Consider the following 26,624-nt stretch of genomic DNA (forward strand, 5'->3'; position numbering starts at 1 on the left):
TACTTTGGAGGAGGATTTTTTTTTAATAATCAGAAAAGAGAGGTGCAATACCCAATGAGATAATCATCAGAAATGAAACAGATTTCTGCTCTGAAAAAAAAGATACTCAAAATCATTAGCTTTGAAGATAAAAAAATTAGAAACAGCCAAAGGGGATAATTTGGTGGGTTTTAACATTAGCATGTGGATGCTGTTTCTATTGTGAAATGAGTAATACATTAATCTTACCAAACATAAGACTCCTAATTGTATACTGCTTAACAACTGTTTGTTATAACTGATTGGCAACTTTATAAATACTGTTTTGCATTTCAACTTGGGAAATAATTTCAATTCTATTTCTCAGTTATGGAAAACTTATTTTACAACTAAAGAAATACATATATCTGCAGGCCTCAGTCACTCACAATTCCAAAAACCTTTCTATCTACAGTGTATGTACAGTAAATACAGATTGGAGAAATAAGGCTACTCAATTGACTTTTGATGACCACAACAGAAGATTTTGATAAAATTAAAAATAACCTTCATCATCAAATCTACTGAATTTTAAAAACAATTAATACATTCAGTTTTCTGATTGGCTTCATCAGGCCCTTTATGTCTAGGTGAAGTGAAAAAGACAAAAGTAGAGCTAATGCATTCCCAAAAAATAAGCATTTTCATTGGGCTCCAATACATTTCTTAGCCAAAACAGACTCAGCAGGATTTCATCAATTTGTTGGATAACTTTTTAATAATTTTTAAAATGTCCAAAAATCTATCTATTTTTTTTCCTAAAACTGACCAGTATCTTCAGAAGTGACAAACTATTTAATTTATGGACTAGCTGTGTTTAATGATTTAAGCCATAGCTCTGGATACATTGATGCTCCACAGTCCAGACAGATACAATCCTCTTTTGAAACAATGAGATAAAGATTATAGATTCAGAAGTGTATAGCATACTAAATCTAAACTAGAAACTCACACAGTGTGATAATTCATCACATTTAAGTTGAAGAGAAATCAAAGATGTTTATTTTACCAAGATCTAGGAGTTCTACCATTATTAGAGGATGAAGGAGGAATGGGAAGGCATACATCTTCAAAGTATTTTGTTTCCTGTATGTACATATTTTTCAAACAAAAGAGATAATCACATAGTCAATTAAACAAAGACTAGGACATGAAAACAAACAAGCAAACAAAATCCTTAAAATTTTAATTAATAAGCATTAAGGACTATATAAATACAGGAATAGTTTCCAGATCTGCTAACCATGTCTTTGTTAATTGTATTAATTCCATTTTTGTTTATGAATCACAATCTTTCTGCACAGATTACTAGTTCTAGCTTCTATATTTCTAATTTCTCTTAAATAAACTAACAAGTTCTGTAGAAAAGTTTGTTGAACATTTCAGGTAGTATGTATTTCCCTTTTTCCAGCTAATAAGAAAAAATTTCATAATTATGTTTTAATTGTGTTAAAGGCGTGTTTGAATTAGAGATTCCAAAAAGAGAAAAACTAGTGATCCTGTGTCTTGAACTTCACTACCTACCATTCTTACTTCTCACAGGGGTAAAACCAAGCTGGAGCAATCAAGAATGCAGCTCTGGTGCTTTTTAACCAGGTAGAGCAACGTGTCACCACTTTCACACAGGTTACCTAAGCAAGTTATACATATATATGTATATATATATATAATCACTTTTTAATGGATTTTGACTGGCCTGCATGCTATTCAGCTATGTACCTTCCCTATCCATTGCAAGAGTAGAAACATGCACAGCTGCTCTCTGCTGAGTCATGGGACTCACATCACAGCATGGTCAGGTGGGATTGGGCAAACCCAACATACATTTTTAAACTCCGCTAGTGGTTTTTCTGAATACTTAAATACAGTATTTAGCAATAATTGCATGCTCTTCAGGTTTTGAAGTATGGATCATAAAAGTACTGGAATGTTTTATGCTAAAGAAGCCAAAGAAAAAGGGAGCATGCATAGTTTTTAAAATATAAAAACAACCCTTTTTGATTCAGCCCTTATAAATGTAAATATTTAATAAAATATATTACGTGATTTTGAAATAATTACTGCCATGAGTTCAACTCCTTAATGAATAACATTTGAATTATTTCAGTAGCTACTGGTGTAAAAATAACAGTTATACTTTCAAATCTACAATGCACTGTAATGCAGATCTTCAAGATGTTAACAAACTACACTCTGTATTCATTTGGACAGTGCATATCTTGAGTTTTATAAACTGAAAGAAAAGCAAACAGTTTCATAATTGCTAAAATTATACCTAGCAAATAACTCTCCTTAACGAACTCTCAAAAGCTAAATATTTTACAACTCTTCTTTTCTTAAACCTCTTTATAAATAGTGGTATTTGGAATGTGTTTCATGATAGTGCTCCATAAATGAATTGGGGGACTTGTATAAATTAGAAAGACTATGGAGTAGTCAGCATCAATTTTATAAAATTGCACATATCCATTTATCCTAGGGACTTTTTTCATTATATGCAAACATGCTCTCCATTGATGAGTAATTGGCAGAGCCTTCAGGGATAGTGACAGCAATTATTGCACAGGAGCCAAAGTTACATGAAACAAAGGAGGTTAAATTATTCTACTAAAACTGAGCATCAACATTTGGAGGGGCCTGAGATTTCAGTCCTGTAGCAGGACTGAAAGCTGTTTCCTTCAGTCAGAGTTTCACTAGCCTCAAAAGGATCACCAAATGGTTCATTTTATACCCTTGATTATAGTGTGGCATGTTCTACCTATACTATATTGTGGTCTAAATTGCCCAGAGGTGCCAAAAAATTCAGTATTGGTGACTATTCTGAAAATTCTCAGATTTTAATGAATAAATTTTAAACCAAGATATGCTTTAAACACCAAATAAAACTCTAAGGAAAGAGATTTAAAAATTACATTCTTAATATAATATAAAAGTCAAATATCATAAGATCTGAGATTTAAAGCCAGTTTAGAATCACTTTGGAATCATCAATCTTCATCATTTTATATTTTTCACTCAATTACAGTGCAGCTTTAAAGACTTAAAGGATAAAACCACATGGCTGAATTACTAAAGGCAATTTGTAATGGCTGAATCCTTTTATTTTATTGTCACTTGAATCATGAAGCCGTTTGTAAAGCTTAAAACGTCAGTAGCCTGCTCTTGCTCTTATTGAAATCTAGAACAGAATCAAATGAGAGCAAGACTGGGTCATAAGTGAATGCATTTTCTTGTAAATGGGCACATTAACACGCTGTTGGTCAAAGCTTGTTTTAATGGTCGAAGCTGTTGATAAGAGATGCACTGCTCTGAAAGAACATTGTGGAGGCTGATTATACATACATTAACCAAGTATTTGGGTGGGTGATAAAACACTTTTTCTTTTAAATCCTACACAATAATATTTATAATACTGTTCAGAAAAATATAATCCCACTGAGGTAGTCTGATTGTTTCTTTTATTTTTGTGTGTGATTTCCACAGTATTGCTCAGGCTTCTGCTCTAGTCAAGCATGTTGTTTTGCTGATTCAGGCCTTGAGAATGCTGCATCATAAGCAATTGCTTTCAAATGTTTCCTTATAAAGGAAAATGTGATATTGAAGATGCAAATAAATATTTACAGGGCATGGTGTGTTCTACAGGCTGATAATCACATTTATGAGCTGATAAGAAGATTGTGCTAATCCATCATGTATCTCGAGCTTCCTATTACTTTTATTAGCATTATTGCTGGAAAGAATATCATTAACATCACCTTATTTAAAATGTATTGGTTCTTTCCCAATTTAGGGTCTTGAAGCAAAGAAGAGGAGTTTTATTAAGTAATGAGGTTTTTCTCTTTATAACAGTTGTTTGAGATTGTATGAAAAATAACTAAGAGAATGCTTTATGTGAAAATTACTGAAAAGAATTATAGTAGTGTTTGTTCGTACTGCTCTTCAGTCACTTGGCTTTCAGTAACTTTGCTGACAGAACTATCTGCAGCAGTGTTTACATGGGAAGATGTAGTTAAAAATTTGACTGCCTTTTAATTTGGACTCATAGATTTATAATGGATGCTTACTATGAACCTTTATCTTGCTACTATTAAGTCAGTAATTTATTTAATGATGATGGATCAAGCCATTAATTAGTTTTACTTTTCCTAAGTTGAATGTGACAGAAAATTAGTTTTACAATATTTGGGTTGTATTTAGTGAAGAAACTGCCTATCATTTCAATGGAAGGTTTCTTATTTCTTGGTATTTCAATGACATGTAATAAGAGAGTAAATTCACAAGTATTGTTTTCAAAAGAGAGACAGCCTTATGTGTGGCTATAAGGCAGTGTGCTAATAATTCTTAATATAATGTACATTACTGGGTATTTTTGGCTGTGAATACAATAGAGAAAGTAAAATTTAAAATATTCTCACAATGAGATACATGGTATTGTATCTCAAACTTGCAGATTTACATGACCAGTAATAAAATTATTTCATGTAGAGGCCACATGGTTGTAACTGTTTTACATATATAAATTTTGGAAATTATAGATAAAATGCAGTATGAGAAGTGAAACACAGTATTTTTGGTCACAATGCAGTAATCATGGGACCTGAGGTCTGAAACACCCTGTATTGACTACATGTTGTGTGTACAAAGGGCAGTTCTTGAAAATTGTCCCTGAAATTATCCATCATTCAACACGGTATTTGTTTAAAACTTCATTCATGTAAAAGTTAAATTTGAGGAAATAATTCCTTACAAAGCTATGTTAAGATATATCTGCCACTTACTTCATTTCTGGCAGAAAAAGGTCAATACATTTTCCTGAAGAGACTGGATTTCAACTGAAGAGTTAAATAACCAGTTTTAATTTTCAGCAGAAAGATTCTTCTGTCCCTGAAGAAGAAGAGAACACATGGAAATGCCTCTTCCAAGAAACAAGTTACTGTTTATTATTTGTTGTAAAATCTGAACAGTAGGAGATTTTCATATTCTAAAAATGACACTATTTTGAAAATTAAATGTGAAAAGTAGTTGATATTAAGCACTCTCTCAACAAAATGGTATAGAAGTATCTTCATACTTTCTAAATATGACCTTCCTCCAATGGTGAAAGGACATGATCAGTCCTGCTAAGCTAAAAGCACAAATCTACTCATTGCTGGAATGCCCTTTTGTTACATGAGTATGTGTACAATTTAAAGTATTTAAGTGAGAGGTGCATTCTGCATCCCTTGTGAAATTCCTATGTACAATTGCTACATGTGATAAATCAGAAGAATTCCACTGCCATGATTTCTTTAATGTTTCTTTGTGATTACAAGCCTTATTTCACAGTAAAAGAGAAAGTATTTTGGATGAAAAAATTACAACAGTACTGTCAAGCAAGTTACAAACACTATGTCTGATTATTGCATTTGTTGTTTGCATCTTTAGCAGGATATTCCTTTCAAACTACATTTTCTCAAATGGGCAAAAATATGGGCAGTCTTGTGTGATTGATAAATTGTATGACCTGATGAGATTTTTAATGTACTGGGTAAAAATTTTATTAATTTATTTTCTATCACTCTTCAGTTCTTGCAGTTTTCAGATCTAGAAGTGCTTGTAAGTAGTAAGGACTATAGTACTCCACTACAAAAAAAGCAGTAGAATGGTAGAAAAATTTGGGATGGAAAGTACATCAGGAGGTCTCTCGATAAACACTGGAGACCAGAATGCAAAGAAGATGTTTCAGCTCTGGTAATCTGTGCTTTCTGCAAAAGTTAAATTGTGCAGAAATTTTCCATTAAATGTAATTAGATTTACAACTTTTTAATCCAGATAACATGTATTTTTGGGAAAGTACCATACATAGTGGACAAGAAGATATATGTGCAGATTTGTGTTAGTTCACTTTGCTAGGAAAACTAAGACATATTTTCAAAGTAATCCAGCAAAATAGTAAATAAAATGAAATAACTTGAGAGTGGGGTGCGTGCAAGCTCTCCAGTACTAATACTACTCAGAATACTTCACCAGTCATATACATGGATAAAGTTAGTAGCCAAATTATATGTAATTGTTCCCTATGAGAAGATAAACTGGGAAACAGAGCTATGAAATCTACATGTCTTTACTGTGGTTTTACTTTTAATGATGCCTATTGATAAATTTGCCATGCTTTAAAAATTAGACTGGCATGCCTTGATTCAGTACCATTTTTCATAGAATATGTATCTAATGAGAAAAAATTGTTTTGTGGAAATTTACTTACAGAAACTAAATGCATCAAGCTCATCAGAAGGCAGCACTGTTGATATTGCTCCTCCTGGAGAGGGCGAGCAAGCAGAAATTGAAAGTGAAGAAGCTCTTGAACCAGAAGCCTGTTTTACTGAAGGTTGTTCAATAACTGTTGACTTAAGAGATGTATTACTAAAATGACATTGTTACTAGCTCTTGAGGGTTTCCAATAAGGTGTACCTTCATGTCCTAAAAAATCAAAAGAAAATATTTTTAGCCCAGAATACTGGAAATCAGATGAATAAACAAAGTTTCCCTAAGCTTTGAGTAACTTCATATATCTGGCCACTGCAAACAACTTGTAACTAAGAAACTTCCTTAATTTTCTACTGGTAAAATCTTTTCAGCTATTTGAAAGGGCCCTTGAAATTTGGAAGAAATAAATTTTTATGTGACTCCATCAACAAATAGAACAGTTACATGCCAACAGTCAAAAATACAAATGTTTTTGGATTGACTTCTTTCATAATTAAGTATACAATTGTCTAGTTTCTCTCCAGATTAGTTTTCTTAATTCAGATATTCATCATCCTGTGTGATGTGATAGCTTATTCAGCATTCTAGTGATTACTTTTTTAAAATCGTATAGAATTAGTAAAAGCCACTAAAAATATATACCACAGTAAATATTGACTTTGAAGAAATTGGCTTTTGGATACTAACATCTCTTAATCTAATGCAGGTTGTGTGCAGAAATTTCCATGTTGTCAAGTAAGTATAGAAGATGGCAAAGGAAAAACTTGGTGGAATCTTAGGAAAACCTGCTACAGCATAGTTGAACACAACTGGTTTGAGACTTTCATTGTATTCATGATTCTCCTCAGCAGTGGAGCACTAGTAAGTAGAACAAAATTGCAGATGCTGAAATATTTTGCTATCTCTTAGGAGCAACAGCAAAAATCAAATTTGCTTCAGAAAGACTTGCTTTGCTTGGAGCTGTATAAAACTCCCTACATTTCATCATTCCAGGATGGAATGAAAACTTGACCCAAACCTGAAAAAAGGTTTGATACACTTCATATGCACTTTTTTAGTCATGCTTTTGTCTTGCTGCTATAAAATGGTGCCATTTTCTGTAAGACAGCGTAGTTACTCAAAGTTTAAATTGCCTGCCAATTTTCAGCAACTTGTCAAGAGATTTGAGTATAAAGGACTATTGTTAATGTGAATATATAGCTAAATATATGGGTTTAAGTCTTTAATTCCTCCTAGACTGATCCACTTTTTGAATTTTGCTTGTGAAAGACCATACTAAAAATGGAATAATTACTTCATTCTATTCCTATTTTGAAGGCAGGAGGTATGGAAGAGTGCAGCAGCAAATTAAACATAACAACCACTATCCAAAAAGATTTGCATTACCCACCTTTTCAGCTTTACTCAAGCTGAACATGTGCTACAATATCAATGCACATAATTGTATATTCTAGAAAATACATTACTTTTTAATTTGATATTTAGACATAAGTTTTATCTAACTGCTTTTTAGAAAGCAATATAAATATCTGGAACAGGTATATAAGAAAAGGGGAGTTTTGTGTCCATGTGGAAGTTTCTTAATACCACAAAGGATAAAAAAATCATGCTGTGAGATTCTTTCTTCATTCATTAGCAAAATATAATTTTTTTAAAAAATTGTTTCAACTCCAGACAGGTCTCCTGTTGTTCCAATTAGTAGTATGGTTAAAGATGGAAAACATATAAAATAAGAGACATAAGAAAAACAAGGGGGAATATTAGCTCTGCTCTAATTATTTTTTATTCTTTATTCCTTCATTTAGTCATGTATATTCTGTGAAACAGTAGTAATACCTGAATATATTTTTATAGGCTTTTGAAGACATATATATTGAACAACGCAAAACTATCAAGACCATGTTGGAATATGCTGACAAAGTTTTTACATATATTTTCATTTTGGAAATGCTTTTAAAATGGGTAGCATATGGTTTTCAAATATATTTTACTAATGCCTGGTGCTGGCTGGACTTCCTGATTGTTGATGTAAGTACAAATTAATATTGTAAAATTCACTATGGTAAAGTCTCTGTGTTGTAAAATTCATTTGTACTAGATTAATATTATAAATGTGCAAAAATAATTCTCATTTTATAGATATACTGCATTAGTAACAGCCTGCAGTGATTTGGAGGAGTTATTTAAAGTTCATTCATATGCAGAGAGGAAAGGGATGGCTGCCTGTCAGTTAGTGTATTCTTCATAGTCAATGTTTTCCTACAAAGGATTTATCAAACCTGAGATTTTATGAGGAAAATGCAGTTTTTAAGCATGCTATCATTAATGGACTCTGATCCTGCTACTTTATTCCTTAGAAAATAAGACAGTTCATTGTTAAAGTTTCTTCTTTGAACGCTGCAGCTTTTCAAATGAAGCAATTCATTTGGTCCAGATTTCATCTAAGTTCTCTGAATTCTCTCACTGAAAACTATTCTGTAATCATTTCTAGTAAAAACAGAAAGACAATGGCTATTTGATCTAAAAAATAATTTATTTTAATGGGCTGACTATCTGCAATAGCTAAATCAGCTATGACTTGGCAGAGTTTATGACAGAGGAGAATACAAGGCTTCTTGGCTGCCTTCCCAGCTGTGATACACTTCTGTGCAAAGGCCTTGCTTATGTTGTCGGAAGGGATCAAAGCTGGTTTTGCTCCCAGAATATTTTGGTCTCTTGCCTCACACATTATCTGACCCAGTTCATTGGCTACACATGTCCTCAGAGTGGAACTGAGAGATGGCATCTCAGGGCAATTGTGCATTTATAGTAATTTCTGCCCATGCTACCATATTTCATGAGATAATTGCATAAGTTTTGGTCTCATCAATACTTATTCTATATGTATATAGAAATTTATTATATTTGTAACTCCCACAGGAAAAAAAAAAAACAGCTAGATTGGCCCATAATTAAAAATGGATGATCTTCTCTTTTTTCTAACCTGCCCAAGTTAGTTTTGTTATACAGTTAATCTCTTGCTCTGTCCTGAAAATCAACACTAGAATGAAGCAGTGTGAATACTTTTGCTAAGGGGATATTAATGAAATAGAGGGATGCACTCTCACAGGATTGTGTTAGAAACTGATTTTTTTTTTTTAGATAAACTACAACTCATGTTTAAATTATTATTTTTGTATCTTAAATGTAACCAGATTATTCTATGCCATACTCTATGATTTCCTAGTTTAGCCTCAGAGATGCTGTTATCTGAATAAGATTTCAACTTAAAAGTACATCATTATAAGTAAAGCAGCTTATGTTGCTAACTTTTTACCATTGTTTGTAATTTTATAAACAAAAACATTAATAAATAAGATTGGAAACTTCTTCTTTTGAAGAATTATTTTCAGTGTTCTAGCAAGAGGTAAAAAATGCCTTACTGTGTTTAAGGCTAACCCAGAAATTCCTTTAGCACCATCAGCACTTGAAAGAACCATGTGAGCTCATGTTATCTTCCTATAGAGAAGGAGACTGCACTGCTTTAACTGGGAGTTTAAACAGGTGTGATTCAGTGGCATTCTGCCAGTGAGAACACCAGAGTCTCCTTCATTAGAAATGACTAAAGTTAATCAGATTGTTTAATTCCATTCTCTAAAATTATTCAAGAGTAAACACAGATAGTCCTTTAGGGCTTTGACCTTTAATATCTCACATACCTGAGTGTCTCACTCTGACAAGTAGCCATAGTTGCTCTCACTGATTGTGACTAAATTAGATTTTGATAATTACACTAAGAAATGGTAATTTTCAGCTCTGTCACATTACAACTGTGACAAATGACTCTTGGTACATCTGCCTGTCTCAGTTTAAGACTATTATGCCATCCTACAGTATGGCCTGACTGAAGACCTTGAGCAGGGCTGTCACTCCTAAGCTGCTAAACAATTTTTTTGCAACAGGTAGTCTATATTAGAAGACAAACACAGATGAGGGTGTACAGTCCTTCAATTTTAGGAGACATATCTTTCTACTCTTTTAAGTTCATTTTTACTTCTTAATATTACTGCATCTTCATGCATTAGTCTATTTATCAGTGTACAGAGACATTTACTTTCTCAAGTACTAGCAACAAAACAGGTGGAATAGATGAGAAAAGACCAAGTTAACAAGACTGAGATCACCAGAGAGGCACAGAACAACTGTATCTACAATAGAATTCCAAGCAAAACTTTGCATCCCATATGAACTGTCCAGGAGAAAACACATTGTTTCCAATAGATAAAGGGTTTCTTTGAGAGAAAGAAATTTTATGTTGTAAGAGCACTATCACCATGGTAAGAAAGCTGCCAATAATCTGAAATAGGCAGCACAAAGAAGACTGAAGAATTTTACAGTCAGAACCTAAGAACTGCCAATACATACAGTGCCACTGAAGGCTTTCAGGAGCTGCTGCTCCCTAACAGTTTGGAAGGGGTCTTGTTTATTATGAAAGATAGGTAGGGCACAGCACATATTTGGAGACAAAAGTATAAAATGAAGGAGCCATTAATGTGATTTTAATTTCATAGGACACCTCACTGTGCCAGTGAAAGAAAGATTTTAAAAATATTTGTTTTACTGTTGATTTTTAGTTCATAAAATGTGCTGTCTTTACACTAAGGTTTATTGTTATGCCTGGGTATCTTGTGGATTTGAGTAAATAAATGAATATTCTAATAAAAATACAGAAAATTCCATGTCTTGTTATCTCTGGAACATATTATGGGTGGCTAAGGATGAAAAAGATCTCTCTCACTGTAGCATCACAGGAAAAATAAATTGTATTGATGATAATTATTAATAATAAATAATATCAATAGTTAATATAATGGCTGAAAAATGTTATCTCTTGTAAGCAAACAGACTAAATTTACAGACTAAGAAAATCAGTAAGATTTTCTTCTTAATGTGCTTATAAATCACAGCAAGTTCCATTTATCAATTAGAGCAATAAAATAATCCTTTCCTTTGATAAAACGAATTACATTCTGACATGAAATCCAGTTGAAATGTCCAGCAATGTGAATTCATTAAAAAACTATTTTCTGTTAGTTAATATACACAGCAACATAGCAATGAATAATTGATTTGTATTTCCTCTTGGACTGTCTTTCTTAGACATGATTTTGTAACTCTTATGTTTGTGAGCCATCTAATTGTTCTTTATGGTTATAAGACAGAAAACCAACTTTTCATATAACGGGCAAAATCTTACCACCATTATCAGTGAATGCCTATTTCTGTACAGTATTTGAAGAGCTCTTTAAACTGTGGCACAGAAATTAGCATTTGAGGGATTTACTTAAGGACCAAAATATGCCTATGTTCATTTACATGTCATCTATGGTTTTGGTTTTAGAAATTAATAAAATATGAGTAAGGTATGATTTTTCTCCACTCCTGTCTCGAAAACTGCTGGAAGAAAATTAATTCCTTTCATATTAACACTGTCTAAAGCTCATTTCCTTTTGAGAAGCAAATTAATTGTTCCTTACTTAAGTATATTGTCTTAGAATCTCAGTAACATGCATCAGGAGCGTAATACTGTTGTAGATAAAAAAGCTCTTACTGATATAAGGTGAGCAGCTGTTAATATCTGTCCCATAATATTTTCCCATACTTAAAAGATTTTAAAAAAAACAAAAGCCAGAGACTTGCCAGGCAAGTAAGTACCACTTCTTTCAATACATAATTCAGAGATATCCTTGTTATTGTTGCTATGAACTGCTTCACTTAGAAGTAATATTTATAACAAATATTTGTAATTATTAATACAATATTTAGTACATTATTAGTGTTTATAGATAGTCACAATATTAGTAGAAGTTAATAAAATAATTTAATGTATTCAGAATTTTAATTTGTTTGGAAGGTTGATCTTTAAATTTACAGAAAGTATGGTATTTTGTCTTTAAATATTCCTGAAAATTTTATCCTTCACCAACATTATGCTTCCAAACTATCCAACCGTGATAGATAAGCATTTAGTAATATGTATTCCTTTTTCAACCATGCCTTTATGAGACCTCTTGTCTTTCCAGCAAGTATGAAAATGGTAGCATTCTACAACTTGTCACTGTTGATTTGTTGCTTGAATTTGTATTCTTTTTAAATAAACTGTGTAGAACTATTTTAAATTTTTTTTTCTGTATTTGATAGGTCTCATTGGTTAGTTTAATAGCCAATGCTCTGGGCTATTCTGAACTTGGTGCCATTAAATCGCTACGGACATTAAGAGCTTTAAGACCTTTAAGAGCCTTGTCACGATTTGAAGGAATGAGGGTGAGATAAAACTAATGAATCTGAACAAATTTATGCATACAAAAATTAATGTATTAATGGTTATACTCATGTTTTCTTCAAAGAACTCCAAAATGGGAAGGCATGCAAAAATGTGGGAAAGAGGCCTTTCAAAATGTCTTTACAGACAAGACCTATGTATACCTTACATTTGGAAATTAGACCTTGAGCTTCTTAAATTTGCCTGGTCACTGCTGTATAGTTGTGTTTTCCCAACCTCCTGACTGTTAAAATTTTCAATGATTTGTGGACCTAGAAAAATAAAAGGACATGGCAGATTTTGGAGGGTTGGAGGTTTTTTCCTGCAATTTCTCTGGGAATGTTTTTTTACTCAATTTCTGTAGCTAACTTCAATTCTGTGTTAGTTTGTCAGTGGCTCAGGATGGAACATGATTAGCCAGAAAACAAAACAAACCAACAAAAGGTGAAAAAGCTGACAACAGTGACACACCAGAAACTAAAGCTTCACTGTGTCTCCCTATCTACCTGCCTGGGGAAAAAAAAATCCCAGAGTAAATGCTGTAGTATCAGGGAAAGGTTTTTTGCACAGACACCTGATATAAGGATAGATTGGGAGTATAGAAGGGGAGAGATGGGAAATCATTTTTGCAGCTAGAGATTTTTTTACATCATTTGAATGTAAAGAGAGCTAAAACATTCCTGTTGAGGAGATTGTCATTTTCATATTCTGCTAGTCTGACAAAAACAAACCAACCAACCAAAAAAAAGCCCTCCTTGAAAAACTCTATTATAAACTGTTAGCAGACCATACTACTTACTGATAAAATTGACACTTAAAAAATGAACAAGAAAATGTTATTGAGAAATCTCCTTTTAATCTTTCACCTCAAAATACCCTAATGCTGCAATACACATTTATAGTTCGGTCATAGGTCTTCTTTTGCCAAATAAATAACATGGCTGCTGTCTGGGAAAAGCTGCCAATATCCTAAAGGTGCCATGCCTGCCAGTGCAGGAAGTGTGTCCTGTGCACATCACCACCACTACTATGCTTTACATGATTTGCAATCTAAACAACACATTAAGTGCCTATCTAATTAATAAACAAAACTTCTATTGATGCCAGACTACTTTTGGTCAACTCAGTGAAATGAAAAGTACTACCTTTTTCAAAACCATACGCAAAAGATACTGGAATCTGTACTGATTTGCTAAAAAAAATATTGTTTGAATTGAATATTGCAGCTTTCTGTTAGTTGAATCACAACTAAAAGAAAACTTTTGTCCAAGAATTTCATCTGGTCTTTTACTACCTCTTGCCCATACACAGTAGCTGAATGGAATTAAATACAACAATTTAAAAGAAAAAGAAGGATAAGTGTAAAAGCAACTAGAGTGACCCAGGCAATTTAAAACCAAGACTTAGAGCAGATGCAGTTAATAAAGATTAAATCAGATATCCTTAATTAAGTTGCATTCTATGTGTATACTAAAATACACTGATGACAATATATATATTATATAAGGTTTCTAAGAATAGAATCATTAGTAATGTTAGTTTTACATGCAGACATTTTTATTCAGTTTTCCACATCATCATTTGTTGAGCTTTTTCTGGTTTATTTTCTCTTTATAGAATTTAATTTATATTGCTGGAATTTAACATTTATTTCTCTCTTTTTCTCTAGAGCACACAAATTCTAAGAATCCATCTTGCTACTAACAGGTTTTCTTTTGCCTTTTGATTTTTTTTCAGACTTTTGCATTGTCCTTGTTTCCACATCATTTTATTTCTTGCTTTTTGCAATCTTATTAGCATTTTATAAAACCTTAATTAAAATTTCCACCATAAACTTTATGGTAATATTTTAACTGTCCATCCTATAATACTACTGTTTTGACTTTTTTAAGTGTTTAAAAGTATTTTTCATTTTCTTTTTATAAGCTAAGTGGCTATTTTGTCTAATTTGTACACTAGGTGGTTGTAAATGCCCTTGTAGGAGCAATCCCATCTATCATGAATGTATTGCTGGTATGTCTTATATTCTGGCTAATCTTCAGCATCATGGGAGTAAATCTTTTTGCTGGAAAATTCTATCACTGTGTCAACACCACAACTGGTGAGATGTTCGATATCAGTGATGTCAACAATTATACTCAGTGTTTGGAACTCATAAAAAGCAATCAAAGTGCCCGATGGAAGAATGTGAAAGTAAACTTTGATAATGTAGGAGCTGGATATCTTGCTCTGCTTCAAGTAGTAAGTAAATATATATATATTCTCTTTGCTCTTTTTAAAGATATCTAGGAAAAATGGGCAAGTTAAGACTGTTAAGTAGAGGAGTAATTTCTTCCTAGCAATAATGTAGAGCTCATGTAACTCTATTACATTGTTTTTTGTAATTTTTTTATTAATGATGGAGTAATTTTCCTTTCCAGGACCAGGGAATACAGTCTCATTATGATGATAATAATAATAATGTGAAAATAGTAAGTGTAGAAAATAAAAGAATCTCTTTAGTGGTGCATAGTATAGAATTATCATATTACTTAATGCTTATTAAAAAGCCCTTATAGTATACTATGTAAGTATTCTGTTACTTATTGTATTATCCTGGTGAAGTATTGAGCGTTATTGCATAGAATATTCATTCCATGAATTACTGCTACTTATACAAAATCTGTAATTGGAATTCCTCCTTCAATTCTTTATCTTATGCACTGTGTTCAGAACTGCCTTTATTCTAGGTGCTGAGCATATTTTATTTCTGCCAAAGAAATAAAGACCTTAGTTCTTTACAAGTTCCTTGCTTAGAATGAAGCTTCTGATAGCTGGGATATGATCCAAAACACAAGGAAGAAAACACGTAATTACATTTTGATGAGTGAACTCTGTAAAATCACTTGTCTATAACTCAACATACAGTTTCAGTAATGAAAATATTTTTACAGCTCTGATATTCAAAGTTATCTAAGAATTGTATGCTTGTCCCTTCTATCTCAGAGCAGGTCAGTATCTCTAGCTGACCTTAATTCCAAAATTAACTACTTAGGTTAAAACGTTTTGCCTGTAAAGGAAATGTGACTCTTTTGTGCTGAGTAGTAGTACTGGACGATGACTCTGATTCTCTGGATTCAGATCTCATTGTTACCATTGCCTCTGAGGATGTGTAAGGAAAAGTGCTTCCCTTGAAGCTGTGTATTAATATCATCTGTGTCACACATCCAGACATTCTAGCATTCTAGGTCTTCAATAACTACTTCACTGCTGTGAACCTTTCATTCTCTCATTTTCTTTTTTCTTTCTTTCTTTCTTTCTTTCTTTCTTTCTTTCTTTCTTTCTTTCTTTCTTTCTTTCTTTCTTTCTTTCTTTCTTTCTTTCTTTCTTTCTTTCTTTCTTTCTTTCTTTCTTTCTTTCTTTTTATTTCTGATTTTTCAAAATTTTCCTTTTCAAATATTCCTCCTGACCTTTACTTTACCCACAGAGATTATGGGTTCTTTGAGCATGTATTGTGTCATATTTTCATTTGATTGCCTCCATTAATGTTTTCCCTCCACAGTTCTATATTTATTGTTCTTATCTAACTCTGATCCTTTCCTAATGTTGCTATGCAAAGTGAACTAAAAGGCTGGCACTTGCCAGCTGAGCTAGAAAGATCTCTGAAGCCTGGCTTTGAAGCACACCTTCTTAGTAATTGCTATTGCACTGCAAGATTCAGGAGAATATGAACGCTTCCAGAGTGCAAGTTTCTGCTGTGGAAACCGGCAGCTGAACCAAAGTACCAAATCTACTTCTGGCAAGCACAAATGGAAATACACTCCTTGGGATGGTTCCTCTCCTAAACCTCCTCAGCAGTGATGCACTTTGTTCATTTCACAGCCTCTTGAGCTCTTTTTTCTTTATTGCAAATAAGCTTGAAAGCCCTGGCCAATGCTTACACACTCACACCAACTTTGGTGTTCCTTAAAAAATGGACATCCTGCATCCATTAAAATCAGCTTCTTAGAACAGTGATGGCAAAATCTTTTTTACTTTTTACTTGAAAAAATTCTCTATAGGAACTCTGCCGAATTTTTGTACATGTCAATTACATCTCTTTCGCAGTTGACTTTTTGATCTGTAAAACACATCTCTCAGAAACCAACATATATTTTTACTTTGAACAGTCTCTTTAACTATGTGGGATTAAAACATTTCTAAAAATACCAGGTCAGTTTAGAGACAGAAAAAAAACATTCAGATGCAAGTTGGTTTCTGTCCAGAAGTTGTATTACTGATCCCATCAATTCATGTCGTAAACTTAACAAAATGGCTGTGGCCATGAGTGATTCTAGTAGACCCTACCTAAATATCTCCAGCATTAATGTCTAAATCTATCATTCTTTATCTGTAAAGTAAACATCTGCAGTTCCAAACATACTGTTGACTTGTTGAGATCTTCAGGATCTGGTTTTAATATATTATTTGAATAACTAAGAAAAAGAAAATTATACAAAACCCCTAATATTACTATGAAAAATATTTATGATGCCTATGTCGTCAAGTGTGGTTTAAAAATTAAGAACAGATTTTATTAAAAATGGAGGTCCAGATAAATAAATACCCTAATTATTGTACATATTATGAATTTTTATGGAGAAGATAAAAAGCTTTGTTTTATTTCTAGGCTACTTTCAAAGGATGGATGGATATTATGTATGCTGCTGTTGATTCACGAGACGTAAGTGTAAACCTTTCAAAGGTCATCTGTTGATTATTTTCTGATAAAGAGTACAGAATTTGAACAGCTACACACACACTAAAACAGCTAAACATATAACAAAGAATTATAATCAGCATCAATACATATTTTCTTGAATCTCATAATTTTTACTGGAAAAAATTAACCCCACTTCTGTTTAGCCAAAAAAGCTAAATTAACTATTAGTTTTGGTTTGTTTGGGTTTTTTTAAATTTTTTTTAAGGATAATGTTAATGTAATAGAACAAAGAAGATGTTTTTGACAAATTTTTGGTAAACATAAGTATGAATTAATTTAGGATTATATTATGCAGTTATTAAATATGAAATACATTCATCAGGTTTTATGATTTGTAACTGTGCATTTCATTGTTTCCTTAGGTTGAGCACCTATGTTATCTGAATACTTAAGTGAAATTAGATTTTAAGTTTGAAGATAACCTGTTATGCTTTCTGGGGATTAGAATTTTATTTTGGCTACAAAACTAATACTCTGTTTAACTTACACAAATAGTCCTGTTTATGATACTGTCTCCCAGAGTGAAATATCCTGTTTCATTATCTTTAGTATTTCTACACTCCAGCTTGTTGGGCTGTAGAGGTGCAGATGTTGGGATGTGGCATCCAGAAAAATCGAGACAGTAACAAAATCCTCCTTTGAAACTTCCTCAATTTAATGTATTTCACAAAACATATATCCACTAGAAACTTATTGAAAGCATCTGTTCCTAGTTGAATATAAGTTTGCTCATACAAGACCAAAAGAGTACCAGGGAGATTTAGGTGAGAGTAATATTTATTGATTCCGTTGCATGATAATATACTGAACACAATATAAAATATTTAGATTTCTGCTATTAAAATTTTAAATAATAATGAGTGCTCTGCATCCCACATTGCTTCTTTCTTCTATATGAGGAATTTTATATACATATATACATACAACATACATACACAAACATATCTGTGAGCACATTCACTTAAAAATTCCACATGAGCAATACTTATGTCAGCTTCTAGTTCTCCAGATATGGATGGGAATGGATGAGTTGGATCTTTGTAATAAATTAGTGCTGTTCATAGCTTTTCTATCTGAGATGGCATACACCTAAATCTAAATTATATGTATTGTTTTTTACATCCAGTATTCTCATGGGTTATAATTTTTTTTATATTTTCTAGGTAAAAGATCAACCTAAGTACGAGGACAACTTGTATATGTATCTTTATTTTGTCATTTTCATCATATTCGGATCATTTTTTACCTTGAACCTTTTCATTGGTGTTATTATAGACAACTTCAACCAACAAAAAAAGAAGATAAGTATTTTGAACATTTTCATATTAGTATTAATTACTAGTTATAATTAATTAATAAGTTATTTCTGTAAGACTAATGAAAATCAAAAGTAATTTCAAGACCTTAAATAAAGTTTCTCTTTTAAAATAATAATCTATGCTAAAATCTGTGGAGGTGATTCTGAACTTTGCATTTCTAGCATTTTGACAAGTGAAAAGTTGGTTCATAGTAATTTTCAAATTGAGTAAACAGTTAAAATAAAGACATGAAAAGTGAACATGAATTATTGGTTTGATTAAGTGCAATATTATCTGGCATGAAATAATTCCTTTTTCAATTGACTCTAAAGAATTAAGATAAATTAAGGTACATTAATTGTAACTTACAAACTCTTGACATTTAATGAAGACACAATATGGCATTGTGTTCATACAATGAATAATGGATCTGCAAACTGATTAAACAGTAAGTTAAGAGTAAGTCAAATAGACCTCATATGAATAGGCTTATAGATAAAAGTAAAAATGTGTACATAAAGGCTTATTTTTCCTAATACTTTTATGAGAAATGAGATTAATTCATTAGACACAAATACAAACTATAATTTCTTATCAGAAATAAATCAATCAAAGATATACAGGAAATGGTGGTTTCTTTCTGTATACTTTTGACGTACAAGTATGTTTAAAATAATTATATTGATAATACATACATTTCAGTTTTAAGAACTTTAAAATATTTTTTAAAACCCAAATAATCACATTTAAAATACTTTGAAGCCTTGAGTTTTTAGTTTTCAAATGTCAGGGTCATTCTGAATTTTTGTGTGCTGTGAAAAAGCAGTTTCATATGATTTGCTTTTTTCCAATCACCAATTAAAAAAGAGCAATATCAAACAGACTCTCTGGTAAAAGAAAACTGTGAACTACAGAAATTTTCCCTTGTGCAAATATTCTTTAGCTTCCTAAAAGAGTCATAAACATGTCTGGGGTTACTATCAATTGTGTGATGCTTCAGGCTGTGGTAGCCAATTTAGCAGATGGTGACGTTGACATTGTGCTTCCATCTGACTTAGCACAGATTCATCAATAGGCACAATTTACTTAAACTGGAAATCAGTCAGTCAATTGCACATCTGACTGGCAGCATCTGCACCTGCAAACAAAGGCTGATTGGAGTTTGTCAAGTTCCAGTGGTGTTTTAATTTGCTAAGGCATGACATGAATTACTTTTCTTAATTTTACATCAAAGTGGGGGGGTTGCCATTGAAAACCCACGGATTAGATACTAATACACTCTCCTAACACAACTTGTGCCTCAAAGTTATGCCTCTTTGAGACCTGTCCAGCTGTAATCCTAAAAATCTGCACAGAAGATAGGACATATAAGGCACTAGTGGTGCTCCTATTCAATAAACATATCCTAATCAGCAAGTTATTGAACAGCATCAGTACAGCAAGAACTTTTAGACATTTCAGCAAATGAGCATGATGACATTGGAAAAACTCAACTGTCAAGCTGACAAGGCACTAGCAATGGTTTTTCCTGTGTATTAGGAATGTATATGAGCATCCACATAATAAACACCTGAAAAAACCCTTCCCTTTTTATAAAAATTAATTTTAATATCGTATTGCAGAGAGACATACTGTAGGTAAATGCTTTATGTGTGGACATGATACTAATTAATTTTGATATTATTTCTTTACTTTGGAGGTCAGGATATATTTATGACAGAAGAACAGAAGAAATATTATAATGCAATGAAAAAACTGGGATCCAAAAAGCCACAGAAACCTATACCTAGGCCAGTGGTACGAGTGATTTGATTTTTACACCCCTAATATTAAATGCTTATTTGGGAATATAATGTTGTCTACAAGATAAGGTTATAGGTCTGTCAAGAAAATATTTTTTCCATTAATTTTCTTGTAAGGTAAAAATTGTCCCCTTTTGAATCCACCAGATTAGATCATTCATATTTTGTTTAAAAACATACACACTGAAGTATGAACACAGTTATTTAATAATGTTAATATGATAATTTTCAAAATTCCCTTCCTAAGTCCTGGAAAATCACACTTAATTGTATCATTTATTGGTTCTTGTTACCAGGGATAAACTTCATTTTCTGTTTTTTCTCCTCACAGAGAAATTTAGGAATTGGGGATTCACTGGCCCTTGCTGCTGAAGACAGCAAGGAGCCCTGACAACCCAATGGGAAGGACAAATGCAGAAAATCTTACTGAATAAAAGAATGTCCTAGGGAGTAAAGCATAGACTAGGATAAATTTGTCTCTAAGATAAGACATTACTCTTGTAATTTACTGAACTCCTACACTGTTTAAAAAAATAAAATACTTGTTGCACCTTATGCACCAAGTGGTTAAAAATAGACTTTCTAAGGAGAGACATATGGCACAAAACACTGAGCTAAGTACTAAAGAAACACTAGGATATTACTGTCATGGTGTGTTTGAGACATGTATCTTCAGCAGCACAATGATCTCACCAAGCATAATTAGTTTAAGGAAGAAAGAGGGTTAGCATTCTAAAACTATCGAAGAATAAAGATAAGAAAATTAGTTTCTATTTGGCTAGTGCCCTTGCTGGCACCTTTTTTACCCCAATAATATATTAATATTAATATTAATTATATATAAGAATATATATTAATATTAATATTAATATTAATTAATATATTAATTTTAATTGTTATTGCTCTTATTGTTGCACTGTTTCCCTTCTTCTCTCTTTAGTCAACAGTGGTGAACTTCTTGATGCACTCTAACAGGATGAGATATAAATCAGCATGTATTGGGCTTATATTAATGCCTGTATTGTGAATGAGTCTTGCTCTGCACTCCTAAACATTGAAGGGAGCTCTTGTCTCATTTGGCACTTTAAAAGACAAATATTTTTACTGTATAAACTGTATTCCATCTTTGTGTTTGCAGAACAAATTCCAAGGCATGATCTTTGATTTTGTAACCAAACAAGTATTTGACATCAGCATCATGATTCTCATCTGCCTTAACATGGTCACAATGATGGTAGAAACGGATGATCAGAGTAAAGAAATGGAAACAATTTTATCCCGGATTAACCTGGTGTTCATTGTCCTTTTCACTGGAGAATTTGTACTGAAATTGATTTCACTTCGCCATTACTACTTCACTGTAGGCTGGAATATTTTTGATTTTGTGGTTGTGATTCTTTCCATAGTAGGTAAGAGCAATTGCCTTTCAAGAAAGAGCTAGTGGAAGAAATAGGAAACATTTGTTTCAAGTGTTGATACTGATAGTAGAATTTCCTTTTTCCTAGATGACTTACTTGTTGATTCAGATCTTCATACTATCTAGCATATAATATATGCAATGTTGCATATGAGGTTTTTATCTCTCCCCTTAGATTCACTGTCATTTTCCACATCAAAAGCCATAATGGAACTGTTTGGCACATTAGATTAATGTGTACAAATCCAAAGAGGAAGGTTTAGTGGTATATGCAAACTAACCACAGATTTACTTCCAGTACTAAAACTGAAAATTATATTAAATGGGTGAGATATTTTTTACTTCTGCTAGGTAAGATTTGTCAGTTAAAAGCTAGTGACTACCCAAGGTGCAAATAAGTGATACATCTGAGAAAGATTGTGCTGATAAAACGTAGATCTGGTAAAGAAATCTCTGACTTGCAGAAATTAAGTCAATATCATCCTTCATAAAAGACAGTGGTTTTAGGCTCAGCTTCAAGAATTGGCTGTATCTAAGACATAATCATCCCTTTCCCAACCATTTTAAGAACTACTGAAAGCTTTGACAGGAACTACCTACTTTATTTTACTTATTTACCTTCTCCAGGATAGCATTTCAACATAAAGAGATATGCTTTCACCTTATTAACAGCGTTCAATGAAATGTAATAACTGGTATAATTTTTTGCTATAACATAGAATCTCTATACTGATTATTTTGGAGATAGCAATAAATAAATTTTTCTATACATAATTAATTAATTTAAAATTTTATTTTAATTATTCACTTGTTTTTTTCTAGGTATGTTCTTAGCTGAGATGATTGAGAAGTACTTTGTATCTCCCACACTATTCAGAGTCATCCGGCTTGCCAGAATCGGTCGAATCCTGCGCCTCATTAAAGGCGCTAAGGGAATCCGCACTCTGCTTTTCGCTTTGATGATGTCTCTGCCTGCTCTGTTCAACATTGGGCTGCTGCTCTTCCTGGTCATGTTCATCTACGCAATATTTGGCATGTCCAACTTTGCCTATGTCAAGAGGGAAGTTGGGATTGATGACATGTTCAACTTTGAAACTTTTGGCAACAGCATGATCTGCCTGTTTCAGATCACCACGTCCGCTGGCTGGGACGGTTTGCTCGCCCCAATTCTGAACAGTGGGGAGCCAGACTGTGACCCCCATAAAGATCATCCAGGGAGCTCTGTGAAAGGTGACTGTGGCAACCCTTCTGTTGGGATTTTCTTCTTTGTCAGCTACATTATCATATCCTTTCTGGTAGTGGTGAACATGTACATTGCTGTGATTTTGGAGAACTTCAGCGTTGCTACCGAAGAAAGCGCTGAACCCTTGAGCGAGGATGACTTTGAGATGTTCTATGAGGTTTGGGAGAAGTTTGATCCCGATGCAACACAATTCATAGAATATAGTAAATTATCAGATTTTGCGTCTTCATTAGATCCACCTCTTCTCATAGCGAAACCAAACAAAGTCCAGCTTATTGCAATGGACCTGCCCATGGTGAGCGGTGACAGAATTCACTGCCTTGACATCTTGTTTGCTTTCACAAAGCGTGTACTGGGGGAAAGTGGGGAGATGGACGCCCTCAGAATACAGATGGAAGATCGGTTTATGGCAGCCAACCCTTCTAAAGTGTCCTATGAACCAATTACAACCACACTGAAACGAAAGCAAGAGGAGGTGTCTGCTGTCATCATTCAGCGTGCTTACAGACGTCACCTTTTAAGGGTAAAAGTTAAACAGGTGTCTAGTATATATAATAGAAATAAAAACAAAGAAGGAGATGGACACATTATAAAAGAGATAACTATTGATAAACTAAAAGGGAACTCCACTCCAGAAAAAACAGATGAGAGTTCTTCTACAACTTCCCCACCCTCTTACGACAGTGTAACAAAGCCAGAGAAAGAAAAATATGAAAAAGATAAAGCAGAAAAGAACTACAAAGGTAAAGACATCAGGGAAAATAAAAAATAATGATCTAAGAATTTTGTTAAGGGGACAACTTGTTTACAGTCTTTGAGAATGAATCATCAACCGGACTCCTGCCGGAGATTTATGCCAAACTGACAGTTTTTACAGATATATGTGTGTGTGCGCGCGCGTGTGTGTGCATATATATACATTACATATATACTTAAGGTCAGTGCCTATAAAAAAACAGTGAACCTCCATCATCAGACTGTGACTCTGTTAATCAGGGTAAAAACTTGACAAGAGGTTACTGTTTTCACTACAGCTGACACTGCTAAGAAAAGTGAAAAGGTGGCTCCATAGAGAAGATGGAGCATGAAATGAGTACAAAAGGATACTTTATTTCCACAACATGTAGAACAGTAATTCTCTTCACTGTTTGTAATGCAACTGCCACATTTGTCATATTTTTACAAAAACTGTATTAGTGTATTTATCATTTTTTAATTCACAGGTTGTTTACTATTATATGTGACTATTTTTGTAATAGGTTTTATGTTGGGGAAAGAGGTATGAGGACCAGGAGTTCTACTCTCAGATTCTCTATAATGTACAGATAGGAGTGATTTGCATAGACATGCTGCACTTGTCAATCATGCATAAATCAAAATATGACATTGCACAAAGCTGAAGATTTTAAGAACTTCCATGTTTAGGGTTGCTCTTAAATTTGAAGTATTCTAACTACTTGTATGGTTGCATCCAGATTATGTGCATCCAGATTAATGTGCCTGGAGAGTCTCCTCTAATTTACAGGAATCTGCAATGACTTATTTTTATGTGAATGATTAAACATGAACAAGTTCTTGTTTATGTTAAAATATTTACAGCTCAAAAAATATTGTGCAGTTTCTGCACTGGAAAAATAGCTTCACCAAAATATATCTGGGAGTTCTTTTGTTTTATTTTTAACAGCTCTTTTTTTTTTTTTTCCTGGGCTATTCTTTGTTTACTGTCTTCTCTCATTATCTCCAACATCCAGTGAATCCATAAAATACCCTTTTCCATGTAAATATTAACAGTATACTGTTGTGCATATTTGAGCATAGAGTTAAATGGCTTTGCAGCATTGAATTGCATCAGATATGCACCCACAGTATGGTTAATTTGCAAGAGCTCAACAGGACGTTGTATTCTGTGTCATAGTTAGGAGAGTATCACTGATGCATGTCGATGCTTTTGCTGCTGTACCTTGCTCCTTCCACTGTCCACAGTCTCCACTATAGGAAGCCATGTGTCAGTGATGAAGTGAATCAAGTTGTCCAACCAGACCTCATTCTTTCAAATCATTAAGCAATAGTTTGCAGCTATTTATGAGCTTTTTTAGTTTTGCATTTTTAATTTGAAGTGGCTGCTATATGGTGTAGAATCAGACTGTACAGACCATATTGCAAACTGTTAAACCTTTTGACAATGTGGTTAGCATATATAAATAATGTAAAGAAATACCATTTGGCAACAGTTGTATATAAGAAAAGTGTCTTCAAGTTTAGATCACTGTTTCTTATATTTCTTTCCTCATTCACTTGGCTTATTTTCTAACCACAGCAATTCCAAACTGGCATCATCACACTATGAGAAAAAAAAGTGAGTATTTGTAAAATATCTTGTTTTAATAATATATTTGCATATATTCCAATGTGAAGTAAATTGTGTAAATCTGGAACCCAGCTTGTTTCCAAATAGTTACAGGACATAGCAAGGAAAGCATTAGGGGAATGTGCGAATTTCTAGCACTATTTGCATCAGAAGTTCTAAGATAGTCTCATAGTTGATTAAATCCTTGCTATCTTGCTGTGTCTGTTTACATAGTCTACTCTTACTCTTTTTTGAATCACAGTGCACTAGGCTTGTACAAATAAAATGTTTCCCAAGAAGAAAATGGCACATTTGTATAATTGAGGACATCAGGACATTTTGTGTTTCATACACAAGCTAACATTAAATGTAGAATCTTTCTTTTACAAATGCTTTTGACTTGTAATGTGTTGGTGAAATGCATGCAGGAAATTGTTATTATCATAAACAACGCAAACAATATTACATATGAGCCAAAAAATAAAGATTTCTTTTTTTTTAAATTGTGTTTGTTTTCTCTCTGACCTTCTATTGGTTAAAGCACGATAAAAACTGACTTCAGTGCAAATAAGAATTGCTTTCTTTTTCCCTAGAGTTAAGCACGTTATTCTTCACATTTTAACTTCTATGTAAAATAATTATTTTAAAAATAATCTGAGAACTATGAGCAAACTCCATTTAATTCTACTTTTTTATTACCAGCATATTGTCTGGAAATAAAGACACCTACACAATTCTACCCCCAAAATGTCCTCTCAACCCTCAAAAAGCCCTTCTCAGCTATAAAGGCACTGCTCAGTACTCCTGCCAAAGCTGCCTATGTTTTATGAGTCTTGAATATGCAAACAAATTTTCCAATGAAGTTTTTTTGTTTGGTCCCATTTAACATTTAGCTAAGGGGCTCATTGTAAACAGATAAAAGTTGCTTTTAGTTGCATAGGGGTTTTTTTACTCCAGTAATTCTCAAAATTATTAAATGCCATCTCATCTGATCTCACAAGTAAGATATAACACTGATGTTGAGCTGTGACAAGTAGTGTTCATAACCAAATATCTGGATGTTAAGCAGTAACACAAATTGACTCAATATGGATGTCATTAAGTTGTTCAAGGGCAGAAAGATTCAGGACATTGAAACACCACATTATCACATTATTAAATATAAAATGTATTATTATATTTCAAAATTAACAGTAACTAGAATATTTGGG

At 32.9% G+C, this 26,624-nt stretch overlaps 1 protein-coding gene across 5 annotated transcripts in view; it reads left to right on the plus strand.

Moving 5' to 3' along the window:
- LOC116998528 (sodium channel protein type 2 subunit alpha-like) overlaps positions 1 to 25,916 on the plus strand; it is a 69,633-nt gene extending 43,717 nt beyond the window's left edge. For all 5 annotated transcript variants that reach the window (XM_033064282.1, XM_033064284.2, XM_033064280.2 and 2 more), the window contains 10 exons: positions 6,265 to 6,385; positions 6,971 to 7,125; positions 8,119 to 8,292; positions 12,445 to 12,567; positions 14,525 to 14,806; positions 17,214 to 17,267; positions 18,470 to 18,607; positions 20,297 to 20,401; positions 21,545 to 21,815; positions 22,646 to 25,916. In XM_033064282.1, the coding sequence (XP_032920173.1) occupies positions 6,265 to 6,385; positions 6,971 to 7,125; positions 8,119 to 8,292; positions 12,445 to 12,567; positions 14,525 to 14,806; positions 17,214 to 17,267; positions 18,470 to 18,607; positions 20,297 to 20,401; positions 21,545 to 21,815; positions 22,646 to 23,838 (2,616 nt within the window). In that variant the 3' untranslated portion in view covers positions 23,839 to 25,916. The remainder of the gene's footprint in view (positions 1 to 6,264; positions 6,386 to 6,970; positions 7,126 to 8,118; positions 8,293 to 12,444; positions 12,568 to 14,524; positions 14,807 to 17,213; positions 17,268 to 18,469; positions 18,608 to 20,296; positions 20,402 to 21,544; positions 21,816 to 22,645) is intronic.
- The last annotated feature ends 708 nt before the right edge of the window (positions 25,917 to 26,624 follow it).

The sequence above is a fragment of the Catharus ustulatus genome, chromosome 7 (assembly GCF_009819885.2).
Source record: "Catharus ustulatus isolate bCatUst1 chromosome 7, bCatUst1.pri.v2, whole genome shotgun sequence".
Taxonomy (NCBI): Eukaryota; Metazoa; Chordata; class Aves; order Passeriformes; family Turdidae; genus Catharus; species Catharus ustulatus.